Genomic DNA, 19,834 nt, shown 5'->3' with positions numbered 1-19,834 from the left:
GAGCCGGAGCTGACAGCGGCGGTCGCGTCAGGAGTGGGACAATGCATAGGACAACTACTGGCGGCACTGAATAGGGGTGGGCTACTACTGGGGGCAATGTATAGGGGGGAGGACTACTTCTGGGGCATTGCATAAGGGGGCACTACTGGGGGCACTATATAAGGTGCACTGCATGGGGGGACCACTACTGGGTCTGGGGGCACTATATAAGGGGCACTACTGAGGGCACTGTATAGGGGGACCACTACTGGGGAGTTATATAAGGGGCACTGCATAGGGGGGGACCACTATTGGGTCTGGGGGCACTGTATAAGGGGACCACTACTGGGGCATTATATGAGGGGCACTGCATAGGGGGGGACCACTACTGGGTCTGGGGGCACTATATAAGGGGCAGTACTGCGGGCACTGATAGGTGGACCACTCCTGGGGGTATTGCATAAGAGGCATTACTACAGGGGACGGTGGTATATAGGGGCCCCCACAAGTTTGTTGCCAAGGGGCCCCCACAGACCTTAATCCGGCCCTGACTATGGGAGAGACGTCTGTCTGACTCTCTTTGGTTGCTGAAACAAACACATCGCCGCCAGGTAGTACGAGTGTACTACCCAGTGCCGGCGGCGATGTGTGTGTAACGGTGTAGTGCGTACCACACTCACTGTGGTCTGCACTACACTGAGTGACTAGGGCGGGCCTGTACTCTTAGTTGTTAGGGCTGCGTGCACCCGCGCACGCATGGGGGGTTTCCGAGTCCCTGGAAACCCCCCCTGTTCGACCCGGCGAGCAGCGCTGCTTAACAATTTTTTTTTTAAAGAAATTCTGACACTGCCTGGGCTGGCTGTAGGGGGAGCTGCAGCGCGCAAGCCCCTCCCAGCCAGTTCCCAGGCAGGCACCGTGACATCAGCGCCTCTCATGCAGCTGTCAGCGGCGCTCCGGAGCTGTTGAGTTCGGCCGGGCTGCAAGATGTAAGTGGCCGCCGAATTGTTCAAGCTGCAGTATGTGTCGGGGGAGCGCCGGGGATCTTCAGGGCGGGCGGGCGGCGGGGGCTGGGAGTCCGAGTATTTTTTTTTTGAATGGTCGGCACCATTCAAAAAAATAAATACTGGGACTCCCAGCCCCCGCCGTCCCCCCCTCCCCCTCCCATATTCTACTGCTACTGCTATTCTACTGCTGTGGGGAGGGCGGGCAGGCGGCGGGGGCTGGGAGTCCCAATTTTTTTTTTTTTTAATGCAGGTGCCATATTATTCTACTGCCTCAGACTCCTGATGATTAACTCCTTGGATGCAGGAAGTAAGTCACTTGTACAGAGAGGTGTGTGTGCTGCTGTGAGTGACAAGGTGTGTGTGCTTCTGTGTGTGTGGCTGTGTGTGACAGGGTGTGTGTGCTTCTGTGTGTGACAGGGTGTATGTGCTTCTGTGTGTGTGGCTGTGTGTGCTTCTGTGTGTGTGGCTGTGTGTGTGACAGGGAGTGTGTGCTGCTGCTATGTGTGACGGTGTGTGTGCTTCTGTGTGTGTGACAGGGAGTGTGTGCTGCTGCTATGTGTGACAGTGTGTGTGCTTCTGTGTGTGTGGCTGTGTGTGTGACAGGGAGTGTGTGCTGCTGCTATGTGTGACGGTGTGTGTGCTTTTGTGTGTGTGACAGGGAGTGTGTGCTGCTGCTATGTGTGACGGTGTGTGTGCTTCTGTGTGTGTGACAGGGAGTGTGTGCTGCTGCTATGTGTGACAGGGTGTGTGTGCCACTGCTGCTATGTGTGACAGGGTGTGTGCTTCTGTGTGTGACAGGGTGTGTGCTTCTGTGTGTGACAGGGTGTGTGCTGCTGCCATGTGTGACATAGTGTGTGTGATGCTGCCGTGTGTGACACAGTGTGTGTGCTGCTGCCGTGTGTGACACAGTGTGTGTGCTGCTGCTGTATGTGACAGAGGAAAGAAGTAGTGGGGAATATTATTGATTTGTTGTTTATGTGCAATAAAAGCCTCTTGCTTGAAGTCCGAGTTAGCCACTATCTCAGATTATGTGCTGCTGGGGATACAATATATACAGCATATATATATTTGTTTTTTAAAAAGAAAAAAAAATCAACAGTTTGGAAACCCCCCTTTAAAATTCCTGTGTTTGCCTGTGACGTGGATGATGAAACGGGTAATGGCCAGCAGTCAGTGACCACGTGTACCAACGCTGTTGTCACAGTCGGCTCCTGTCTTCACAGCAGCCTGACAGTATAGCTTATGCAGTGAGTAGTTAACTTGTGATGATCACTTGTCAATTGCCGAATATTAGTAAGTAGTAGGCAGCTGGACACAGGTCGAATCTCCGGTGTTCCTGTCAGAGAGCAGCAACGCGTTTAAGCTACCGCCGTAGCCCTTTTCAAGCTGGAATGCTCACCTCTATCCATTATGCAGTTTAAATAGCACAAGGACAGAGATGATTGGAAAATTAGTTAATCAGACTTAACCACCAGTGGTCTGAAATACTCAGCTGAAGAGCTCCTAATCAATCTAATTTAACCTGAAACCACAATAGTTCAACTGATCTAAGTTGTTTTAAACAGACAGTATATATCTCTCTCATAGCAGTATGCAATAAAACATACAAATTAATTATACATAGATAATCTTTTAGTGTAATGATTAATTAGTATACCACATATTTTAAATATATATATAAATTAAAAACAGCATATATAAATAATAGCTATTTTAACCAAATGTCCCAACAAAAAATATGACATAACATTATCAAAATAGTTACCTATAACATTTATAAAGAGAGGGTTAGTTTCACATATATCTATATAGCTCCTAATGGGTTTATTATTCTAAAACACACCAGCTCAATGGTGTAGAAAAGAGTAAATGAAAATTTTGTAACAGAGGTAGATAATAAAAGAATAAGAGAACAAGAGAAAAAAAAAGAGAAAAAAGAAGAAAAGGTAGTGGAAAAACCAATATATAGTAGTAATCACAAATTGCCAGTAGAAAAACCCCTGTAAAGTATGTCCCACTTGCTAATAGCAATCCTATATAGAATCATAGCTCATATAGGTCTAGTATATCAAATAGCAACAGTAACAATATAGTATTTTAATCTAACATATTTAATATTTATTATTATTATTGTTACTTATGCTGGCCATACACGCTACAATTATCGGGACGATCCGCCGAATACACTGAGAGAGAAATCTCACAGTGTATGCCGGCGACTTCTGTGGCTGGCAGCCGGCCAGATAAAATGTCTGTCGGTCTGACAGACATTTTATCTGGTAGTGTATGCCCAGCATTAGATAGGCCATCCCCAGATAATGCAAACAACGATATCCAGTTTAATAAATAGGAACCCCTACATAAAAAAGCATAGAAACATAAATATAATATAAATACAACAGATATTGTAGGGAGAAAGCCCCAGACATGTTGTGAAGTGGAGAGTCATAAATTACAGTTAGTAGCTGATTGGTTGCTACTTTTCACTTTCTACTTTATCATACCTCCCAACATTTGAATCTTCGAGGTAGGGACTTCAGCGTGCCGAATACACGAGCTCCCAAAAAGGGGGCATGGTCTAGTGGCACGCCTCCTTTTGCATCACTAATGGGCATGCCCAGCATCTCCAAGATGTTGGGCTGCCCACTGGATTCCTTCCTGCACTGTGAATAGATGCTGTGCACATGCGCACGGCATCTATTCTCTCACTGCTTACCCGCTGTTCTGCTATGCAGAGCAGCAGTGCGTTCTCCCCCTATCCTCCCCCCATCGCGGGACACTGTGGTCTGCGCGTGGGACAGCGGGACAGTTCCAAAAAAACGGGACTGTCCCGCTGAATGCGGGATAGTTGGGAGGTATGCTTTATCACTCTCCAGTGAATATCCCCCCAGTTCTACTTCACAGATGAGTGCAAGTGATAAGTCCAGGCCTTATTACATGTAGCATATTGTATAATGTACAGTACTTATTTTTGTTGTGTTTGAAAGATCAACACTTCGGTCTGGAGAGTTTTGTTGAGAAAAATATTATTATTTTTTTTTTTTTTTTCAGTGACATCAGTACTATACATGAAGGTCTGGGTGATAAATTTGCCATATTTGTACATGTTCTCTCCACCTTTGTCTCAGGCATAATCTCAGCATTTTTAAATGGCTGGAAGATGGCACTAGTGATCTTGTCACTCAGTCCACTGCTTGGTGTATCAACAGCAATGTGTACCAAGGTAATAAAACCTGTCCTACTGTACAGTATGTCTTTATAATTAATCAGTAGTACAGTGCAGTAATGTTGTTCTCATATTTTCCAGCTTCTTGCAACATTTGCCTTGAAAGAGTCGCGTGCATATGCAAAGGCTGGTGCATTTGCCGAGAGCATTATGACCGCCATTAGAACAGTTATTGCATTTAATGGACAACAGAAAGCAGTGGATAAGTATGCTTGCTCTGCTGATAGAACTTTTGTGCTACATTTTGTTTTATTAAATGTGTGTCCTCAAAGTTTAGGTCTTTGGCTGTTGTGAAATGACAAAGCCTAGCATGCTCAGCCAACCGGTACTGTTTATGGAGCACTCTGATGTACCTACTGTATCTTATCCACTGAAGGGCAAGTTGATTCATAGCAAACTACTGTTTGCCCACATTTGGTTCACTGAGCAGCTGGAGAGCCACAATTGGTTTACGTGGGGCAGCACTCCCTATAGCAATGACACTCATCTTATCCACTGTGTTATTATTATTAGTATAGATGAGCTGGTTCGGTTTCCTGGAACCAAACCTGCCCAAACTTACCTGTACCGAGCAGATCCGAACCACTGCTGGGATCTCCGCGCCATTTTTGTATTACAAAACGAGGCACCATGTCATCTTCCCAGCGTTGGATCTCACCTGTTTTGGATCCGATATAAGGGCCTGATTCAGACCCGGACGCTATGCTGCGCTCGCTCACATTGAGCGATTTTACGCAATCTGCGCATGTGTATGAGTCGCAATGCTAATGCGCGAACCAGTCATTGCCATGGGAAAGTGTTCGCCTGTAGCCCGCAGTCGGGCCGCTATTTTGAGTGACAGATAGTGCTGTGGGTGGTAACAGGGGAAGGTGCTTGTAAACGGATGTGTGGATGTGCGAACGCAGGCGTGCCCGACCGTCAGAACGGCGTTTAATGGGTGTGCATAATTAGCAAAGTAACGTCATTACACACATGACTGGGTTGTATTTTACCCAGAACTGCTCGCAATGTTGTGGGGGGAAAAGGCTACCACAAGCGCTGGGAGCAGCTCCGATGGCTCTCGATGTTCCCGATTAATCCTACAACTGCCAGAGATGATGTGTGTTGCGAGTGGCAAAGGGGCGTCTTTATACAGGTGCGAGCGCATAGTGTGGCCGCTTGCTATTACTTAGTGGGCGGCTTTACGTGACGCAGTGCTGGCACATGATTTAAATAGCCGGCCCCTTTTAGCCAGCAAGCGGCCGCAAATAGCATCCGGGTCTAAATCAGGCCCTAAGTCCCTCCCGCTGTGATTCGGTACCATTTGTCTCAGGACCGCGGGAGGGGAAGGAGATTAGGGTAGTTAGTTAGGATACTGTAGAGAGTGAGACAGGCACAGTTCAGGACAGGTTCAGTAACAATGTCGTTGATGAGCAGTTCCACCCACATGAGTCCCCTACTGGTAATATTGGCCAAGCTAGTTTTTTGAATAGGTATTCAGCAAGTCAATAAAAAAAACAACCACTGACTGCGACACACTCCCCAGATAATATTAAGGCGGTAGTCCTTGACCTACTGACCGTTACTGTTATATACTGTCACAGTATCACGGCCTGAAGGTTTTTTTCAACAAAAACAACTTTTTTTAACAAAAAAAAAAACCTGCCCACTGTCTGCGACACACTGCGCAGATACTATTAAGGAGGTGGCCCATGACCTACTGACCATTACTGTTATGTATTATCACAGTATCACAGACAGAAATTTTTTTAACAAACAAAACACTTAATTTTTAAAACAACACACAAGTAATTATTATTACTATTAGTAATATTAATAAATGATTTGATTTGTGTTGTGTTGTTCTTCCAATGGGAGTCCAACGCAAGTGACAGATCCTATTTCATCCTGCACTTGCTGTAAGCTGTCTGCATTGGACTCCCATTGGAAGAGCAACACAACACCCAAACAAAAGAGAACGAGAAGGGAACAAGAAAAGAAACCTTTATGGGCGGAACACATACCACAGTGATATGAGTATGGTACGAAATATTCCGATATTTAGAGATGAAAAAGAAAACCACAGACAAAAAATAGGAACTTTGAAAAAAACATATTACACTATTGTGTCCTCTCTCTATATTCTTTTCTTATGTATATCGGGAGAGTGGACGAAAATCACCAACAAGAACAAGAGAGAAAAAATTTGTGACTAGGAATTTGTCTTTGTATTCAGACGGACCTTCTACCTTATTTTTGTCTATATGAGCGCATGCAAAGACTGTGGGCCTGATTCAGACCTGGCCGCAAGCACTGTGCGCTCGCAACCGGGTCGATGGTGGGCCAGTGCGCCTGCACACGACGGAGCCGGCTCCGTCATGCGCATGCGCGAGACCCGGATAGCGACGGTCACTCCGTCGCTCCGGGTCTCGCAACAAAGGGGGCATGCTGTCGATGTTGAGTGACAGCACGCCCCCTTTGGTGGGCGGGCCGGGGGAGTGGCTGCCCAAACGGAGGCGTTCCCATGTGAACGCCTCCGTTTGGGGGCGGCCCCACTGACATCACGAGTGATTTCAGTGGGAAAGATTTTGGCTCTGTTAGAGCCAAAATCTCTCTGGGGCCTTCGGCAACGAGACCCTACCACAAGGGTCTCATCGCAAGCCCGATGGTCGCGATGGTCTTGACCATCGCGACCATCTTCCTGGCCGCTCGCTATAGCTGTGGGTAGTCACCCACAGCTATGCGAGCGGCCAGGAGACCGTTCTAATAAAAAATAGCCCGGCCCTGATTCAGAGCGAGCACTCTGTCAGAGCGACCGGCTCTGAATCAGGGCCAGTGTTTCTTATTCACGTTTGGTTATTTCTAGGAACCTTCTCCCTGTTATGTCATTTGCAGCAAAATCAGAAACTTATGCTAAAAAAGCGTCAGCAAGCTAAAAAAGCGTGAGCTAGATCCAAAAACTTGCAATATTCACCACCAAAGCCTTCAACATAAATATCCTCAATAATGATCAGAAGTAGTCCTGCATCCAATTAGATAAAGCTAACTGACTCCTCCCTTATCTAGTATTCCTCAGAGGAATCCTTGAACACTAGGCCTGCTGCTGCTGCTTTATCCCAGAAGGGGACCAAGAAGACTACCAGTAGTAGTTTAAAAAAACAACTGACTGTTAAACAGTCCTTTGATAGAAGCAAGTATGACAGCTGTCACCCAGTTGCACGGCAGATCACTGACACCATAACAGCTATGCAAGTATTATCTGCCTTTAATGCAGTAGGTTTTAGACAGTTAATTGAGTTCCTGTGCCCCACTAACAAATCCTATCTAGATTCCATTTAATTAGAAAAACAATTCCCCACCTGTACATGGTTGTTAAAATAAATGTAATTAGTGGCCTACAAAATGGCGTTGTACACTGTCCACTTAATCACAGATATGTAGACAAGCGGTACAGGCCAAACTATTGATTACATGACTGTGACAGACCACTGGGTGGGTGTTTTGCCTTCAGCAGCACGAACAGCAGCAGCATCTAACAAATGCCAGCTCATTCAGAGGAAGGCGTCTCTCTATATGACCAGCTTCACTAACAGGCATACCAGTGTCAACCTCTTAAAGATCTCAGGGATGTCATTGAAAAATGGCTTACTCCTCTTGGACTCTCCTCAGGATTTGTGATTCCTGACAATGCCACAAATATTAAAGAGCATTACAGCTGAGAGATTTTGAACACGTCCCATGTTTTGCTCACACAATCAATTTGGTGGTGCAGAATTTTTTTTATTAAATGACAGGGGCATGCGGAAGATGCTGTCTGTGGGCCGAAATATTTCAGGCCATTTTTGGCATTCAGGAGATGCATGTAGAAGATTGCAGGACTTGCAAGAACAGTTCAATTTACCATGCCACCAGCTAAAGCAAGAGGTAATAACAAAGTGGAATTCAACCCTTTATATCCTTCAGCGTATGGAAGAACAGCAACAAGCAATCCAAAGGTACACAACGAGCCATGACATAGGGAGAATGTACCTTACTCCAGCACAGTGGAGTATACCTTCCGTGTTGTGCAAGGTGCTGAAACCCTCTGAAGTAGTCACCTGTGAAGTGAGTTCATACAATGCCAGTTTCAGTCAGGTGATTCCTAGTTAGACTAGAGAAACAGCTTGAGAAAATGAAGGAGGAGATGAAATGAAACCATTCCACTAAGTATGTCAGACTTGTAGATCAACTCCTTTATTCGCTTTGCCAGGATCCAAGGGTTGTCAGTATCTTGAAATCAGATCAATACATTTTGGCGACCATTCCTTTGACTACTGGCAAGAAAAAAATGCAATTTGGAGGCCCTTGTACAAACTGGCTTTGCTTTACTTAAGCTGCCCACCCTCCCGTGCGTACTCAGAAAGATTTTTCAGTACAGCCGGGAACCTTGTCAGTGATTGGAGTAGGAGACTGCTTGCTCAAAATGTGGAAAAGATGATGTTCATCAAAATGAACTACAAATTCTATGAGGAAGATCTTTACTGCCAATTTTGTAAAAGTCCACAGGCGCCTGTAATGGTGGATTCCAGCGGAGATGAATTAATATTGTGATAGCAGTGGCGTCAGAATGGGGGTGTGGAGGGTGCGGGCCGCACCAGAGTGTAACCCTTTGAGGGGGCAACACCAAAATGCCGGCTCCTCCTCAGTGACTGGAGCCGGGTGCTGAAGTGTGACATTATCCTGCAGGGGCAGCTCAGCATCTCCGGAGTGATGCAATCGGGATTTCCTGATAGGCCACACCCCCTTATGTTAGGTCACTCCCCCTTTACGGTTGTGCGTGTCTCTTACGCCCAAGGTCATCTATGGGGTGCACACCAGGTGTCACCAGGCCAAGTGAAGCCTCTGGATGATGTACACACTGATGAGGCTGAGGACAGGGGCGTATCTATAATGGGTGCAGGGTGTATAGTATTACTTACCTCTCCGTGGTCCGGCGCTGTAAAGATGACTGGAAAATGGCCACCGCGCCCATTTTCCCGTCGTTTGCACATGCACAGTACAGGGAAAATGGCCGCCGCATGCTCTATAGACTCTGGGCACACTCTAGTGCCCAGAGTCTATAACTCCGGCGCTGGCCACGCACAGCTCGGTGCGCTGCCGGCCGCCGGACAGAGGAGACTGCACACTGGCCACCTCCTCTCTAGAAACGCCCCTGGGTGAGGATGATAATGGTGTCGACATCTTGCCTCTGTAGAGCCAGTCTGTACATAGAGATCAATGTCAGCTACTCATTGGTAGCTTGATTTGTGGGGGCCCAAGCAAACCAATCACTTCAGCCACCAGTGGCTGTCACTGAAGTGTTTGGTTTGTTAAACTGTGTATGTCCTGTTTAACATAAGGGCAGGTGGGAAGGCCCAAGGACAAATCCATCTTGCACCTCTGTTCTTTGCATTATTACGCCTTGTGGGACATTACAGTCTTTTTGCATAGACGACAAAATTTTTGCCAACCTGTCTGCCACTGCTCTGTGTCAATGTTTCATAGATGTCCTACTGAATATTCTTTTAAACTTCCTTTTTGTGCCGCTGTTTTGTCGCTTAGTTTAGCCAGACATTTCATTGCAGCCTTTGGCCAATATTGCTGAAAAGTGAAAACAATATTGTGAGCTGTGAGGTGGACAAAATTGACTGGAAATGGCTGGAAATTAATGTTATTGAGGTTAATAATACCAAAGGAACAAAAACAGGCCCAAATGATCTGATTTTAGTGTTTTTATGAATTTTTGTAAAATATACAATTCCAAAACCAAAACACGTGAGGACAATTTTGGCAACATCAAAATGGACGACGAAATCAAACAAAAAATAAAAACACAGGGTCGGCGCACATCTCTAATTATTAGTTATTATTGTTATATTTTATTTACATGTGTGTGTAGTGCTGAAAAAGGGGAAAATACAATAGCACAAACAAATAATACAATATAAATAGGTTTAAAAAAACAATATACTGGGAAAAAAGAAAATAGTCAGATAATTATACAACTAGTTGAGAAACAGTTTTTATCAGTAGCACCCAATGACTCAGTGCGCTTGGAGAACAGACAGAACGGATCATAGTCGCTGACTGTGAGTGTGAACACACTGGAGACAATGATAGTGCAAGATGAGCACCAAGAGGGAGCTGTGAGTCATACTCGTCTACCCTCCCGATTTGGCCGAGAGCCTCCCGAAAATCGGATCCCACTGCCGGCCCCCCGGAAAGGCAGGCAAGCCTCCCTGCGGCCGCAGCCCCCCACTGACCCCCCACGCAATTACCTGTGAAACCGGCGCAGTGGGGGGGGCTGAATCGCATCATTTTGGCCACGCCCCCTGCTTCACAGTGCCTGTAATATCGGCATTGTGTAGCGAGGTGGGGCCAAAATGACGTGATTGTGTGACCCCGCCCACATATGGCCATCATCTTTACAGCCACGCCCACTTGTGCCGGCCATGCGCCCCCCTGCCCTGCCGATGTGGCTGCTCCCTCCCGGAAGGGGCAGCCAGAAAGTTGGCAACCATGCTGTGAGTGAGAGCTTATAAACTAGGGGCTTATGTTAATGCATGGATAACTATACAGTATTATAGGCCTGTTGCGGCTGTGTCCACTCTTGCATCTGGTGCCGGAGTTATGGCAGGGAAAACATGCAAAAGCTAGTTTCAGCCTACCCCTGGTGTAGTAGCCTGCATCTGAATGTGCAAGCACTGAGATGCCAACTTTCAGCATCTCTGCACACTATAACACTGCTGGTGATTGTTGAAATGTCACTTTCACGTGCACCATCGACATTTATACCTGCCCTATGGCAGGTCCAGCTTCTCTGTCTGAACATGGTCCCTGTGGCTGTCGTTGTGCATCTGGGATCGCAGCTGCTTTCACTGACATGCCCATAACATGCCCATTAGACAGACTTTTTTGCGTTCACTTCAGGCAACCTTCCCATTTCTGATACTGACTGTCCCAATTGTAACAGCATCTTTGAGTGTAAACTCTGTGTAACGTATCTGTCGTAGGTGTTTCCAGATGTTTCCAGAACTCTGCAAATAATCACTCAACTACGTGAACATTGAACTTGCACTACAATTATGTGCAGCACTGAATCAGGCCCTATGTGTCTTCATTATGAGTTGGCGGCATGATAAAGAGCTTGCTTTTACCCTTAGCACATAAATGAGTATGCCCACCAGGGCCGTAAGATGGCAATAGTACACCCAGGCCTAAGGATGTGCCAAGTGGCTTTGTGTTATCGTGGATTGCAGCACAGCTCACACACCCCTAATTTTCGGTCTGATGTCCACATCCTGATATTGGGAAATTCTCTCAGAAATTCAACCTGCACCTACTCTTACATCACTAGGGGTCAGACTGGATTTGTACAAAGTAGAAAAACTGAAAACATCACTTCAAAGAATTTTAGGACCATGCACTTCAATCAATTAGTAGCTAATGATCAATGGCCACATTTTTGTCCAGATAAGTTACCAGTGGCCCTGGGGAGCACCTTCAAACCAGATTATGTAGATAAAGCCATCGGGACCATAGGCTTAGCTTTGCAACAGCACATATATTCCATTATCCACAGGAAAACATCTAAATGTGATAAGTGGGTGGCTTTGCAGATGTCTTATGAAGACAAGGTTTAATAAGAAGTATCAACCTGAGGCATACTTTATATGGCAGTAAGATGAGTGCGTGCAAGAATATTACTACATACTGTATATAAAATGCTGTATATCTCTCAGCAATTAACATCAGTAGGCATCCAAGTAGCCAATGAGGAGGTTGCAATGGCAACACTGCAAAATCTTATGTGAGAATATGATTTCCTAGTAGTGGATTTGAAGTTTTGCACTATGAAGCTATCAGCAGAGATTGTACTTGAGGCACTTTTACTTGCGCCAATAAGACGCAAGTAAAAGTGTCACAAGGTAGAACATAAGGCCTCAGAATGCAGAGCAAGTGAACTGTAAAGATTGCTAGTACATGGACTCAGGAGCTACCGGACACTTCAGCAGAAACAAAAGTTTGTTGAAGTCATTAAATTCATGTAAACCTGTAAATGTCATGGACATAGGAGATAAAGTACTAAATGCAACAAAAGTCAGAACAAATACTTATCATAAGTATTTGTGCCAGATCTAGGAATAATTATGTCATCACTGTACTGGAGAAGAAGGGACACAAGGACAAATTCACAGAGGGCCAGTGTATTGTGCACAACAAAAGATGACCTGTTATAGCAACATCAACCTGATGCCAACAGCTGTATACACTAGACACTGAGGAGTGTTGTGCGATGATGGCCTCTGACTCCAACCTGTCCATGGAACTGTGGCACAAGAGATTGGGTCATCTAGGGTATGAAAATGTACAGAAGCTTCATGAACAACCCAAAGAGAACAGAGTGTGAAAGTTGTGTAAATGGGTTTCTCCTTTCCAAAGTCAGTGTCTACAGCTAAAACACAATTGACATTAGTAGACACAGATGTGTGTGGACCTATGAAAGTGTGGTCAATGAGCGGAAATTAATACTTAATGGCGCTTATACAGTAGATGACACTACAAGGATGACATAGTTACACTTCTTTAAAGCCAAAAGTGATGTAACCAGTAAAATTGCAGAACACAAAAATCTGGTGGAAGTCCAAACAGGCCCGAAACCTAAGATCCTATGGTCTGATAACAGTGTAGAATATGAGAGACGTACCTATCTTTCTAAAAATGACTGTCAATTGCCTACACCAGAACACAGCGGCGTAAGAAAAAGGCTCAAATAGAACAATTGTTGGAAGAGCACGGACTATGCTAAGTGATGTGGGTGTGGAAGAGAGATTTTAGGCAGAGGCAGGCCTAACTGCAGTGTACCCCAAAAATTGAAACACCATTAAAAGGTGTGGTCCAAGAAGAAGCTAAGTGTCTATCATGTCCCTGTCTATGGGTGTAAAGCATACAGATGTATTTTCATACTCACTGTCGCACCAAACAAGTCGCACCAAACAGCTCCTCTCCGTGCGCTGGGTTCCATGCTACTCTGCTAGCGCTGGGCGTCTTTTTTTGCATTTTTGCTGAAATGTGTCTTAATTACAATGTGATGTGACTAGGATGCACTAGGAGACTGCATTGATTAATTTGATATGCAACACTTGTATATCTGTATGTAACTGAGTCTCTCATCTGTGTGAGTGGAAAACCAAAGTAAGAAAAGTGGCTTTTCAAGATGTAGGAGTCAAAAGACATCAAGAATCATGACAATGACAGCAGTCCAAAGTATGTGGGTCAAGAGACAGTTTTTAAGACCTGTTGTCAGTGAGAGGCTTGCATACATTATAATCCCAATGGCACTTTGATAAGCAACTCCTCTCATGTCCTCTATCTGTGCCTCTGTTGCTGAACACTTAACTTTTGATATTTTCAAACTGTTATAATTTTGTGTACTGAGTGGTTTAGTGCCTGTCATTCCAAATTTGACAAGTAGTGTCTCAATGAAAATTTATAAAAACAGCTAAAATCATGTAACTTGGACCTTTTTATCTTTCTATAGTATTATTAACATCATTAGCATTCATTTGTAGTCATCTCCAGTCAACTTTCACCATCTCACAGCTCACAATATTGTTTTCACCCATTTTGGCCAAAGACTGCAGTAAGCTGGTTGGCTCAACTAAGTATCAGAACAGCTACACAAACATGTGGCAGTTTAAAAGAATATACTGTAGCACATCTGCGAAACACAGTGATACTGCAGTGGCAGACAGGATGGCATTTTAAAAAAACTATGCAATCCTATAGAATGTTTTTTCATTAATCAAGAACTAGATAAGAGGCCAGAGGTCAGCACATGTATATGGAGGTGGAGTATTTAGTGGAAGCCAGATAAAGTTTTGATTGTTTGATTACTAATACTAATAAAGAAATGTAATCAGAGACATGGCACAAATCTTAAAAAACAAGCTTGCAAAATCTCAGTGAGATATTTAAACTGGAAACTGAATCCAAACAGCAAATCAAAGGCCTTAGAACAATACAAAAGATTCAAAGCAGAGTAACAGCCTAGTCGAAGTCGATAATGAATAATTATATGATTTAATAATACTACTCTGTATCTGTAGAAAAGCTTCAGGAAATGGATGAGTAGTTATATATATGTTTGGATGAGTAGATGATGATGGATGGCCAGGGGCGGATTGGGAATTTAAAGTGGCCCCATGTGTGCGCGCTGAAGGTGCGCATCCGAAAAAGTAGGTGTGGCAAGGGGTGTGGCCTTATGTGAAATTCCTGAAGGCCGCTCCCCCCCATTTTTGTTATGCTGGGGGCATGCCCACTGCTACATGAGCTGATGGATATGCCCCCTATATGCAATCACACACAAACATACATACTGTCACACACATATGCAGTCACACGCATAAACATACAAACTGTCACACAGATAATGTCACACATAGATACTGTCCCACACATATGCAGTCACACACATAAACATACATACTGTCACACACATAAACATACATACTGCCACACACATAGATACTGTCACACAGATATTGTCACACACATATGCAGTCATACACATATGCAGTCACACACATAGATACTGTCACACACATAAACATAGATACTGTCACACACATATGCAGTCACACACATATACTCACACACATAAACATACATACTGTCACACACATAAACATACATACTGTCACACACATACATACTGTCACACACATAAACAGATACTGTCACACACATAAACATAGATACTATCACACACATAGATACTGCCACACACATATGCAGTCACACACATATACTCACACACATAAACATAATACTGTCACACACATAAACAGATACTGTCACACACATACATACTGCCACACACAAAAACATACATACTGGCACATACATACTGTCACACACATATGCAGTCACACACAAAAACATACATACTGTCACACACATAGATACTGTCACACACATATGCAGTCACACACATAAGCATACATACTGTCACACACATAAACACACATACTGTCACACACATATGCAGTCACACACAAATATACATACTGTCACAGACAAAAACATACATACTGTCACAAACATAGATACTGTCACACAAATATGCAGTCACACACATAAACATACATACTGTCACACACAAACATACATACTGTCACACACACAAACATACATACTGTCACACACATAAACATACATACTGTCACAGACATAAACATCCATACTGTCACACACATAGATACTGTCACACACATAAACATAGATACTGTCACACACATAGATACTGTCACACACATATGCAGTGACACACATATACTCACTCACATAAACATACATACTGTCACACACATAAACAGATACTGTCACACACATACATACTGTCACACACATAAACATACATACTGTCACAGACATAAACATCCATACTGTCACACACATAGATACTGTCACACACATAAACATAGATACTGTCACACACATAGATACTGTCACACACATATGCAGTGACACACATATACTCACTCACATAAACATACATACTGTCACACACATAAACAGATACTGTCACACACATACATACTGTCACACACATAAACAGATACTGTCACACACATAGATACTGTCACACACATAAACATACATACTGTCACACACATAGATACTGTCTCACACATACTATCACACACATAGATACTGTCACACAAATATGCAGTCACACATATACTCATACATATATACAGACACATAGTCACACTTATACACATCTATATAGTCACACACATACATACTGTCACCCACATACACATACTGCCACCCACAAATGCAGTCACACACATACATACTGTCACCCACATATGCAGTCACACATACCTACTGTCATACACATACTGTCACCCACATATGCAGTCACACATACATACTGTCACCCACATACACATACTGTCACCCACATACATACTGTCATACACATACTGACACCCACATATGCAGTCACACATACATACTGTCACACACATATTGTACACATACATACTGTCACACACATATACTCATACATACATATATACAGACACACAGTCACATACACACACATATGCAATCACACACATATACATACTGTCACACACGTCACAAATACACTTAGACAATACTATAGTGTCCCACTTACCTTACACTTTGCAGCTGCTGCTCCTCCTCCTCTCAGTGCTCCCATCCATCCATGCTGCTCCTGACCCTGGCTTCAGGCAGTGCCATGTAGCTCCGCCCCTACTCTGACTCCACCTCCACCATTCTCAATTAATTTCAGATTGTAGCTGCGATCAAAGACTGGGGGACCCTTCAGAGAGAGGGGGGGCACACAGGGGTGCTTGAGCAGCCTCCCGACATCTTGCTGCACCTGCTGGCCTTGTTTGCACAATGCACGAGTAGGGGAGGAGGGCGGGGCGATGTACCGAACCCGTGCTGCTGCTTAACTTACCTTTCCTGCCAGTCCTTGGGCCTCTCCACTTCTTACACTATCAGCGGCCGGGCCTCGGCACTGCTAGTTGTGACAGGCAGCCGGCGGGCTACCTGTCAAGAAAGAGACTACTAAGCTTTGGGCGGGTGACGTGTATAGGGGGCGGGGCCACAGGTGACAAGCGGCCCCACAACCCAATCAGCTCACTGGGAATCTTCCTGCTGTAGGTAACAGCCAATCCATTAAAGCTTAAAGCTGAAGAGCCAAAACTGTTCCCGCTCTCGTACTCTCTCACTGTAGCACAGGTCTATCTGGATGCATAAGGAGAATACATTGTCCAAGGACATGGGCAACTCTCAGGATGCTAAGACGTATTTAATTTACTTGTAAAGTCCTTGCATAAAGGTAGAAACCAGGGCTTCATTATTCCACCCAGTTCGAAAGCAAAGGGTTCGAAATTGCACCACGTATTGACCTGCAGTCTGGCTGCCTTGTTTTAATTGCAGGGTTGCAGATGCTGCTGATGATATCCTATCAGGCTCATCAAAAACCCTTTTGAAGGCTTCTAAAAATGTAGGGTTGTCATTGACCAAGGAGTCATTCCTTTCCCACAATGAAGAAGCACAGGCTAGAGCCTGTCCGGACAAAAAGGAAATGATGTAGGCCACCTTGGTTTTTTCTGATGAAAAATTTGCAGCCTGAATCTCGAATTGAATTGAGCACTGGTTCAGAAACCCTGACAACTTTTGGGATCTCCATTATGTTTGGTGGGGTTTGGAATTTGCAATGGTGTGGATGACCCAGCAGCTGGAACAGGCACCATAGGAGATAATTCCGGCTGTGCAGGAGGAGATCGCAGATTGCCAACTTGTTGCATTAATGTGTGCAAGCACTGCATGATTTGAGCCTAGTCTTGTTCTTTCTTCTCCACTCGATTGATCAAATTCTCTAACAGGTCACATGACAAGGGGTTACCAGTGGCATCCATTTTTTTATGCCACAGTATTCTGTCACAACTCATGGATGATTTAGTAGAATAAATATAGTTTGAATGAGTTACAACTTTACGGTAGGAGAAAAGAGAGCACTAAATGATCTAAAGAATGACCTCTCGATAGTCATAAAGCTTGCAGACAAAGGCGGTGGAGTTGTCATCCAAGACAAAGAGAAGTATGAACAAGAGGCACTGAAACTTCTAAGCGACAAAAAGATTTACCTAATTCAAGAAAGACCCCACAAATGAATTCCAAACTATGCTAACACAACAAGTACAAGAAGGCTTGGAAATGGGGATCCTAACGAAAACAGGATACCAGTACATCCATATAGAACATCCAAGTATCCAACATTATACCATCTATCAAAGGTACATAAAGATACAAATAATCCACCGGGGAGACCGATAGTCTCGGGGATTGGATCAATCACTGCAAACTCTTCAAAATATATCTATTTTCTACAAGACCTGGTTGGGAAACAAGCATCTTACAGGTTCTGAACAATATAGAATGGCAAGACATCTACACTCTCTGCACAAGCGACATAAGATCCTTATATACGGTGATCGATCATGTAGCAGGATAAAAAGCAACTCATCATTATTTATCAAATCAAACCAACCTATCAAAAAGTAAAATCAACTTCATAATGGACAATATAGATTTTATTTTACAACACAATTACTTTTGGTATGGGGGAGATTTCTATCTGCTGAAACGCGGCACAGCAATGAGCAGGCCCTTCGCATCCAGCTGTGCCAACTTGTTTGTAGCATGGTGGGAGGATTGCAACATCTGGAACAATGACGGGTACAGCGCGCAAATTGTCAGCTGGCATCACTACATTGACGATCTCTTTTTTATTTGAAATCGCTCAGAGGAAGAATTAATAAACTATTGCACACATGAATAATAACTGCCTAAACTTAGAATTTACGACCTCCCACAAAGCAGAAATGGTGGCATTCCTAGACCTCGAAATATATATCAAAGACAGGAAAATCAACACAAGAACCCATATTAAAAAGGCAAATGGTAGCATACATGTTGGCATACAACAGCAACCACCACAGACATTGGATAGATAACAGACCTGGAGGACAATTTCAATGGCTAAGACAAAACTATACAGAGGACCCAATTTTCAAGGAACAAAGCAAGGAAATTAAGAAGTTCATACAAAAGGGCTACAGAGAACCATTCCTACAAGAACCGCTGGAAAAAGTCACAAAACTAAACTGAAAAGACCGAATCACCTATAAACCAAAGAATTCATCACAACTGGACGATCAAGTCCCTTTCATCACCCAATATAATGGCAACTTTAAGAACTTTTGAAAAATTTACAAATTTGAACACACATTGGCACATACTGCTACTCAATGAAGAATTGAAAAAGAAGATTCCGTCAAAACCAAAAGTGATTCATCAAAAAGCGAAGAACCTAAAACAACATCTCACATGAAGCTACCTTCCATTACAAGAAAAACCCAATCCACCAAATAAAGGTTTCTATTTTTGTCTGAACTGCCCTGGCTGCAAAAAAACCCCCCAAAAAACAAATACAAAACCTGTGCAGACATTCCAGTCAAGAATTACCGATTAATAGTAATAGCCATTTTTATTATTATTCATTCATTGTATATTTACTGTGATACATATTAAATCTACTTATACATAGTATTTACATATTGCACTGTTTTCACTCTCATTAATATACGGGAATCACAGGAAGCGCCAGAGACCCTTCTGGTTTGTTCTTTATAACTATAGTTGCCAGAATCAGAAATATCAGACTTCCACATAGCACTCACACCCTAAAATGAGAGATTTTAGAAGTGTATATTTTGCCCATAGTAACCAATCAAATTCTAGCTATTATCTTCTAGAAGGTCCTAGTTAAATGTTAAGTAGAATATGATTGGTTGCTATGGGCAACAACTCCACTTCTAAAAACTCTAATTTAGTAAATATACCCCTTAGACTCTTCTGAGGGATCTGTGAAGTTGCTCTTCCACCTTAGTGTTCTTTTTGTGCACTAATTTACCTGTTTTAAAGGTGACACATCTAAACTCATAGTAAGGAGGTGGTGCATGCGAGGTTACAGAAGATGCCTGACTGTTTGGTCCCGGCTTTAGCAAATGGCATTCTA

At 43.7% G+C, this 19,834-nt stretch overlaps 1 protein-coding gene across 1 annotated transcript in view; it reads left to right on the top strand.

The window, feature by feature from the left end:
• The window catches only part of LOC148476986 (ATP-dependent translocase ABCB1-like), a 248,609-nt gene that overhangs the window by 87,428 nt on the left and 141,347 nt on the right, over positions 1-19,834 (top strand). The window contains exons 5-6 of the mRNA XM_088457386.1: positions 4,035-4,206; positions 4,291-4,415. Of these exons, the coding sequence (XP_088313512.1) occupies positions 4,035-4,206; positions 4,291-4,415 (297 nt within the window). The remainder of the gene's footprint in view (positions 1-4,034; positions 4,207-4,290; positions 4,416-19,834) is intronic.

Source organism: Taudactylus pleione, unplaced genomic scaffold (genome assembly GCF_031769625.1).
Source record: "Taudactylus pleione unplaced genomic scaffold, aTauple2 ptg000758l, whole genome shotgun sequence".
NCBI lineage: Eukaryota > Metazoa > Chordata > Amphibia > Anura > Myobatrachidae > Taudactylus > Taudactylus pleione.
Note: the sequence above shows the minus strand (reverse complement) of the source record. Positions and strands in the feature narration are given on the sequence as shown.